Raw genomic sequence first — 9,571 nt, forward strand, 5'->3', positions numbered from 1 at the left:
AATAGACAAGAGAATGACGAAAAAGAAAACCATACCTGGCAGCAGCACGTTCCCTGACTTCAAGCTATATTACAAAGCTGTGATCACCAAGACAGCATGGTACTGGCACAAAAACACACACATTGATCAGTGAAACATAAGAGAGACGCGAGAAATGGACCCTGAACTCTATAGTCAACTAATCTTTGACAAACCAAGAAAAAAAACCCAATGGAAAAAAGACAGCCTCTTCAATAAATGTTGCTGGAAAAACTGGACAGCTACATATAGAAGAATGAAACTGAACCATTTCCTTACACCATTCACAAAGATACACTCAAAATGGATGAAACACATCAATGTGAGACAGGAATCCATCAAAATCTTAGAGGAGAATATAGGCAGTAACCTCTTCAACATCAGCACAGTAACTTCTTTCAAGACATCATTAGCCATCAGGGAAATTCAAATCAAAACCACAAAGATACCATGTTACACCAGTTAGAATGGCAAAATTTGATAAAGCAAGAAACAAAAAATGTTGCAGAGGATGTGGAGAAATGGAAACCCTCTTACACTGTTGGTGGGAATGCGAGTTTTTAGAGCCACTTTGGAAAACAATATGGAGGTTCCTTAAAAAGTTAAAAATAGAGCTACCCTGTGACCAAGCAATTGCACTACTAGGTATTTACCACAAAGATACAGACATAGTCAAGAGAAGGGCCATATGCACCCCATGTTCCTAGCAGCAATGTCCACAATAGCCAAACTGTGGAAGGAGCTGGGATGCCCTTCAAAAGATGAATGGATAAAGTAGATGTGGTCCATATATACAATAGAGTATTATTTATCCATCAGAAAGGATGAATACCCATCATTTGCAATGACATGAAAGAAACTGGAGGGGATTATGCTAAGTGAAATAAGTCAAGCAGAGAAAGACAATTATCACTTACATGTGGAATATAAGGAATAGCATGCAGGACATTAGGAGAAGGAAGGGAAAAATGAAGGGGGGAAATGAGAGGGTGAGATGAACCTTGAGATACTATGGACTCTGGAAAACAGACTGAGGGTTTTAGAAGGAAGAGGGGTGGGGGACTGGGCTCTCCTGGTGAAAGGTATTAAGGCGGGCATGTATTGCGTGGAGCACTGGGTGTTATGCGCAAAGAATGATTCAAGGAACACCACGTCAAAAACTATGATGTACTGTATGGTGACGAACATAATGTAATAAAATAAACAATAAAATAAAACAAAACCAAGGGCAGAAACAAACTGAGGACTTCAGAGGGGAGGGGGGTGGGGGAATGGGATAGACCGGTGATGGGTATTAAGGAGGGCACGTATTGCATGGTACACTGGGTGTTATACACAACTAATGAATCATCGAGCCTTACATCGGAAACCGGGGATGTACTGTATGGTGACTAACATAATATAATAAAAAATCATTAAATAAATAAATAAATAAATAAATAAATAAATAAATAAATAAATAATAAAGTGGGGAAAAATAAAAAAAAAAAAAAACAAAACCAAGGGCTGATTCTAAAAAGAAAAGAAAAGAAAAAAGACAATAAAATTGAGCAACTCGGTCTAGACTAATTAAAAAGAAAAGAGAAAGGACCTAAATAAATATCAGAAATATAGCTGGTGCAGTGTGTCATTCAAAGTTATCGTTTTGGGAGAAGTAGGCAAGATGGGCACAGAGTAGGGGACCTTGTATCACCTGGTGCCTCGAATTTAAATGTATCTATCAAACCCTTCTGAACACACACAAATTCCACCTCGAATATAAGAATAATTGTCTGGACCTCCAGAAACAGAAAAATTACTGTTTTTTGCAAGGTAGGAGGTGAACTTGGAATCTTCGGGGGAAATATTGGAATATAAATGGACTGGAGATAGAGCCTCCAGAAGGTGGCGACTGGAAAGTGATATGCCACCAGCAGAAAAAATCAGGGCCTTTGGAAACCTGCTCTAGTGAGAGACATTCCTTTCTGAAAAGTGCTCAGGGGATGAATAGGGCAGGATTGTAAGTGGATCATTAGGTCTCAGGATCCCAGGAGGCTCAGCAAGAATAGGGGAGCCTGATCTGATAGAATGCCCAAGCAGTGTAGAGGGGAGACTTGTTATGGTCAGCAAGCCCAGAAGGAACTCTCAGCTCCGGTCACCATAATCCATTAGGCAGGCTGGTTGGGAGAGTGCCTCGCCTCGTCCTGAAAAGTACTGGAAAGTGGAGGCTGTTTAATATCCCAGTGGAGATAGAAAAGGGCTTGCATCCACAACAGGGCAACAGATCTCAGGGTGGTTCAGTCTGAAAGTACACTGGGGTGGCACCCAGCAGTGACCTGGGAGCTACAGGAAAGGGTCCACGAGAAAGCCCACACGTGCTCCCATGTGCAAAATCACAAAGCACAGAGACAATCACAGCTCCGTGGAACTCCCCCAGGAGAGTTGCAATGGGTAGGAACAGCTCAAGTCTGTAGAGTTTGGTATGTACAGAAGAGGATACTGCTTAACCTCAAGGATTTATTGAAGAAAGGGGACCTGGAACTTGTGGCTCTAGGTCAGAGATTCCCACATGGCCATATTTGCTCTGACCCACTAACAAGAAGCAGAAAGCCACCAGGGAACAAGAGGCACACAGACAACCAAGTGAAATTAAGCCGATGGCCCAACAAGGGGTGGGGTAATTCCACCAAGGCAAAGACAGCTGAGAAGCTGAGCAGCAGGCCCCTCCCCCAGAAGGCAGACTGGAAGAACAGGTGAATGACAAGATTATTTCCCACAGGACTGTAAATCTCCAGCACCAGGGGAAAATAATATAGGGAGCTCCAGGTGTTCCCTCATGACTCGCTTTATACTTCAGGCTACAATTTTACATTTCCTTCTTAGTTTCTTATTCTTTTTTTTTCTCACTTCAGATTTTTTCTAATGTGCATTTTCCTTGGATCATGGTTGATATTTTGGACTCTGTCCATCCCTCAACCATCCCTCAACAGATGACAAGGAGGAGGAATTCTCAACAAGAAAAGAACTGGAGACAATGTCCTCTCCACAGAACTAATGGATATGAATAGAACAAGATATCAGAGACAGACATCAAGATAGCAATCATGAAGTCAATAGCCAGGGTTGAAAAAAGCACTAGTGACAATATAGAATCTCTAAGAGTAGAAATGAGATCTACTCAGGGCGAACTTACAAGTGCTATGAATGAGATGCAGTCTAAACTGGATACTCTAACACCAAGGGTAAATAAGGCACAAGAACGAGTCAGTGATCCAGAAAATAAGCTTAGAGAAAGGAAGGAAGCTAAGGAAAATAGGTATAGGCATCTAGTAGCACATGAAAATTGACTTAGAGAGATCAAAGACACCATGAAGCATTCCAATGTCAGAATAATTGGGATCCCTGAGGTGGTGGAGAGACAGAAAGGACTAGATTATATGTTTGAGAAAATCATACCTGAGAACTTCCCTCAACAGGGAAAGGAAACAAGCATTCAAGTCCAGGAGACAGAGAGGACCCCTCCCAAAATAAATAAGAATAGGTCAATACCCGATATATAATAGTGAAACTTGCAAATCCTAGAGCGAAGGAAGCTGTCCTGATACCAGCTATGGGGAAGAGATTTCTTATGAAACGTGGGAGGAACATCAGAAAACATCAGAACTATCCACAGAGACTTGGCAAGACAGAAAGGGCTGGCAAGACATAATCGGATGTTAAATGAGAAAAACATGCAGCCGACAATACTTTATCCAGCAAGACTGTCATTCAGGATGGTCAGAGAGATAAAGAGATTCCAGGATCAGCAGAAACTGAAAGAATATGTGACCGCAAAGCCACCCCTGCAAAAAATATTAAGGGGGCTTCTGTAAGCCAAGAGAGACCCAAAGGGTCACATAGACGAGAAAGAAAAAGACAATCCACAGAAACAGGGACAATACAGGTAATACAATGGCACTAAATTCATATCTTTCAATAGTAACTCTGAATATAAATTGGCTAAAGGCTCCAATAAGAAGACACGGGGTATCAGATTAGATTTTAAAAAATGCAAGACCCATCCATATAGTGTCAACAGAAGTCCCATTTTAGACCTAACACACTCCCAAACTGAAAGTGAGGAGGTGAAGAACAATTTATTATGCTAATGGACATCAGAAGAAAGGTGGGATAACAATCCTCATATCAGATAACTTACATTTTAAAAAATTACATTTTTTATATTATGTTAGTCACCATACAGTACATCCCTGGTTTTTGATGTAAAGTTCGATGATTCATTAGTTGCATGTAACACCTAGTGCACCATACACTACATGTCCTCCTTACTACCCATCACCAGTCTATCCCATTCCCCCACCCCCTCCCCTCTGAAGCCCTCAGTTTGTTTCTCAGAGAACCAAAGACTGTAGGGGCGTCTGAGTAGCACAGTCATTAAGTGTCTGCCTTCGGCTCAGGGCGTGATCCCGGTGTTCTGGGATCGAGTCCCACATCGGGCTCCTCCGCTGGGAGCCTGCTTCTTCCTCTCCCACTCCCCTGCTGTGTTCCCTCTCTCGCTGGCTGTCTCTCTGTCACACAAATAAAAAAATCTTAAAAAAATAAATAAACCAAAGACTGTAATAAGAGATGTAAACAGACATGATATCATACTTAAAGGGTCTGCACAACAGGAAGATCTAACAATTATAAATATTTATGCTCCTAATTTGGGAGCAGCCTATTATATCAACCAATTAAAAACCAAAGTAAAGAAAAACATTGATCGTATTAGATTAATAGTAGGGGACTTCAACACCCCACTCACAGCAATGGACACATCACCTAGGCAGAAGATCAACAAAACTTCAAGGGCTTTGAATGACCCACTGGACCCAATGGACTCTGAAGGCATATACAGAGCAGTCCATCCTAACACAACAGAATATTCATTCTTCCCAGGTGCACATGGAACTTTCTCCAGAATAGATCAAATACTGAGTCATAAATCAGGTCTCAACTGATACCAAGAGGTTGGGATCATTCCCTGAATATTCTCAGACAACATAGCTTTGAAACTGGAACTCAATCACAAGAGGAAATTTGGAAGGAACTCAAACACTTGGAGCTTAAAGACCATACTACTAAATAATGAATGGGTCAATGAGGAAATTAAAGAAGAATTTAAAAATTCAGAAAAACTAAGGAAAGGGAAACACAGCTGTTCAAAACCTTTGGGATACAGCAAAGGTGGCCTAAGTAGGAAATACATGGCAATACAAGAATCTTGCAAAAATGTAGAAAAATGTCAAATATGCAAGCTAACATTACACCTAATGGATCTACGGAGAGAATAGAAAATAAAGCATTAACCAAGCAGGAGGAGAGAAATAATAATGATCAGAGCAGAAAGCAGTGAAATAGAAACCAGAAGAGCAGCAAAACAGATCAAAGAACCTAGAATCTGGTTCTTTGAAACAACTGTTAATTTGTATAATATCCAAAGCAGACTTATCCAAAGGAAAAGAGAAGGACCCAAATTAACAAAATCATGAATGAAAGGGTACAGATAACAACCAACAGGAAGGAAATACAATTTTAAGACTATAATATGAGCAACTATTTACCAATAAATTAGGACAATCTGGAAGAAATGGAGACATTCCTGGAAACGTATAAACTACCAAAACTGAAAAAGAAGGAAACAGATAATCTGAAAGACCCATATCCAGCAAGGATTTTGAAGCAGAAATAAAGACCTCTCAAAAAAAGACTCCAGGGCCAGATGGCTTCCCAGGGGAATTCCTGGTTCTAATTGTACTTTAATTATATTCTCAAGTTTGAAGTGGAGTTTTCAAAGACATCTACATAATTTATGAACACAAGAGGGCATAGAAACTCCTGCATTGACTGTTCATCGTCATCCTCTCCAGCTTAGATGTTGTGGAAAGCACATTAATAACACATTCTCTGAGCTCCATACCTACATCTGCAGGGTGACAAGCACGTTTATTATAATATCTAAAACGGGATAGGCTGGTGATGGGTAGTAGGGAGGGCATGTATTGCATGGTGCACTGTGTGTTATACGCAACTAATGAATCATGGAACTTTACATCAATAACTAGGGATGTACTGTATGGTGACAAACATAATTTAAAAAATATTATTATAAAAAAATATAAAAATAAAACTGGAAACAATCCCTATCCACAAGAACCACTTAAAAAATAAAATTTTCCCATGTTCACTCTTAGGAAAGCTGCGAAACATTAACAGATGTGCAGCAGAGAGAAATCTGGTTGAATTTTCAAGGATTTATGCAGAGCAAAATAAATAAATAAATTCCTACAAATGAAATTACAAACACTATAATTGCACATCTATAATTTCTTCAAAATTAAAACTAGTCTAAGTAACATGAGAAATACCCAAGATATGTCAGGACAAGGAGAGAAAGGGAAGAGAGAGAAGGAATTCCCAGGAAAATATACGAAATTTTAGGGAGAATTGATTTGCTCATTCTGGACAATGTTGATTGTGACACCTGTGTATATCATATCACGCACTCTGCATAGGTGCAGTTCATCCCGTTTCAAACACACACATCACAGTTCTTACAAAGAGAGATGACTCAGGAGGAACACACAGATATTGCAATGTTAGAAAATACACCTGCATGAACCCTTATTCTCTCTATATTTCAGGTAAACTCTAGAGCAGGTAAAATCATCCTGTCCCCACTACAGAGAGTTCCACATTCCTCAGGAGACTGGCCACTCTGTCCTCCAGGTGGTTCATGGGGCAGCAGGTCCTGTGGGAAGAGCACAGGGCCAGACTGGGATTAACTCTCACCCTGTACATGCTCTTGCACACCTCACAAACCCTCTAACATTCCGGGTGTAGGTTTAGAGTTCTTTATGGGATAACATGACACTTGTGCCAAGAGATTTGTGTGAATATCTAAAACTGAAGACACACATGAAGGCCAAGTATATACTCTGGAAAGTTATATCATGAAATATAATTTTTTTTGAAAAGTGGTCAATACCACCAAAACAAAGGCAGTCACATCTGCTCTGGTTACTGGCCTCTATGTCAGCATAGATCCCAAGCTGAATATATAGTCAGAGGTCATGCAAATAGGGCCCTCCCTCTGCTGATTAAAACAGCCCAACCCTGACTCTGCAGCTGGGAGAGGAGCCCCAGACCCAGGGTTTCCAGGTGTTCCAATCAGTAATCAGGAGAGAACACAGAGAGCTCACCATGGAGTTGGTGCTCGGCTGGGTTTACCTTGTTGCTCTTTTAAAAGGTAACTCATGCTGAACAAGAGACATGGAGTGTGTGAGTGGATCTGAGGGAGACAAACAGTGGGTGTGTGACAGTTTCCTGACCAGGTTGTCTTTTGTCTGCAGGTGTCCAGTGTGAGGTGCAGCTGGTGGAGTCTGGGGGAGACCTGGTGAAGCCTGGGGGGTCCCTGAGACTCTCCTGTGCAGCCTCTGGATTCACCTTCAGTAGCTATGGCATGAGCTGGGTCCGCCAGGCTCCAGGGAAGGGGCTGCAGTGGGTCGCAGGTATTAGCAGTAGTGGTGGTAGCACATACTACGCAGACTCCGTGAAGGGCCGATTCACCATCTCCAGGGACAACGGCAAGAACACGCTGTATCTGCAGATGAACAGCCTGAGAGCCGACGACACAGCCGTGTATTACTGTGCGAGTGACACAGTGAGGGGACATCAGTGTGTGCCCAGACACAAACCTCACTGTAGAAGGGGATCTGGACCAGCAGGGGGTGCACACTAGTCACCAGTTCTGTCCTTAAGCCCCAGGAGCAGCTGCAGATGGAGGTCGTGGGCAGGTTTCCTGTCAGGGTCTGGGGCTTCCTCTCCATAGAGCAGTTGCCCACAGGGACCCTCTCTGGACACATGATTCTGTGCTCACCTCTTCACTCTCTGACTTAGAAAATTTTTCTAACGTGAAGGCAGATATAGTAAAAACCACAAAAAAACAGAGTCACTCACAATGTTTATTCCTGTCCCTAAATACCAATGAATTACAAATATCCTGGTGCTCACATCTGAACCTTCACAGGAATCCCAATTGCACTCACTGTGCATCACAGGACCACCCAGCTCAACGTGCAAATATCCTAGAAGCAGCATTAAGTGCGTGCTGGACATGAGGCTACAGAGGCATCGACAATGCAAAGCAAGTGCAGAATGTGTCTTGGTGGGGGTCACCATCATAAACCAAATCACAGCATCAATGTTAGTGACAACGTGGGAAAGCAGTGGACACCTTCCTGGTGTTGTGTGGATGTAGAATCTGAAGATCTCTCTCTCTCTCTTTCTCACACACACACACACGCACACACACACTGACTACACAAGGGTATAAAACCTTTAACACGTTCACCTGATTTCTCTAGGAAATGTGGTCCTACAACAGAAATACACAGATACAGGAAGAACTCAAGAAGCAAGAATAATCTGAGATAAGCAACTGAAATTTACACCTAAAGGACCTAGAGAAAGTACAACTGAAGCCTAATACAGCTGAAGGAAGGAAATAAAGATTGGAGAAAAAATAAATATAAATAAATGTTATAAAAACTAAAAAACAACACAACAGATCAGAAAAAGTGTTATATGAATCATGGAACACTACATCAAAAACTAAGAATATACTGTACGGTGACTAACATAATTAAAAAAATATTATAAAAAGAAGGAAACCAAGGTTAAACACTATAAAAATGTCTACCCTGAACAGAGGAACTTACACTTTCAATGCCAGCTCTAATAAAATACCATCGGCATATTTCAAAGAGCTGGAACAAACAATCCTGAAATTTGTATGGAACCAGAAAAGACCCGAAAATGACTAGGGAATGATGGAAAAAAAAGCCAAAGCTGGCAGAATCACGTTGCCTGACTGCGAGCTATATTACAAAGCTGTGATCACCAAGACAGCACGGTACTGGCACAAACACACACATACATCAGTGCATCAGAAAAGAGACTCCAGAAACGGACCCTCAAATCTATGATCAACTACTCTTGGACAAATCAAGAAAACAATATCCAATCGAAAAAAGTTAGTCTCTACATTAAGTGTTGCTGGAAAAACTGGACAGCTACATAGAGAAGAATGAAATGGACCATTCCGTTACACCCTACACAAAGACAAACTCAAAATGGATGAAAGACATCAATGTGAGCCAGGAATCCATCAAAATCTTTGAGGAGAATATAGGCAGTAACCCCTTCGACGTCAGCCACAGTAACTTCTTTCAGGACACATCTCCAAGGCAAGGGAAACAAGCAAAAGTGAAAATTTGGGACTTCATCAAGATAAAAAGCTTCTGCACAGGGGCACATGGGTGGCTCAGTTGTTAAGCGTCTGCCTTAGGCTCAGGGAGGGATCCCGGCGACCTGGGATCGAGTCCCACATCAGGCTCCTCGGCTGGGAGCCTGCTTCTTCCTCTCCCACTCCCCCTGCTTGTGTTCCCTCTCTCACCGGCTGTCTCTCTGTCAAATAAATAAATAAAATCTTTTTAAAAAAGCTTCTGAACAACAAAGGAAGCAGCCAACAAAA

At 41.6% G+C, this 9,571-nt stretch overlaps 1 gene segment (V, D, J or C); it reads left to right on the top strand.

The window, feature by feature from the left end:
• Positions 1 to 7,178: 7,178 nt before the first annotated feature.
• Positions 7,179 to 7,777, top strand: LOC125282238 (immunoglobulin heavy variable 3-23-like). The segment is given in 2 exon segments: positions 7,179 to 7,285; positions 7,389 to 7,777. Coding segments are annotated over 2 exon segments (435 nt in total).
• Positions 7,778 to 9,571: the final 1,794 nt, after the last annotated feature.

This window comes from Ursus arctos, unplaced genomic scaffold (assembly GCF_023065955.2).
Source record: "Ursus arctos isolate Adak ecotype North America unplaced genomic scaffold, UrsArc2.0 scaffold_25, whole genome shotgun sequence".
Lineage (NCBI taxonomy): Eukaryota > Metazoa > Chordata > Mammalia > Carnivora > Ursidae > Ursus > Ursus arctos.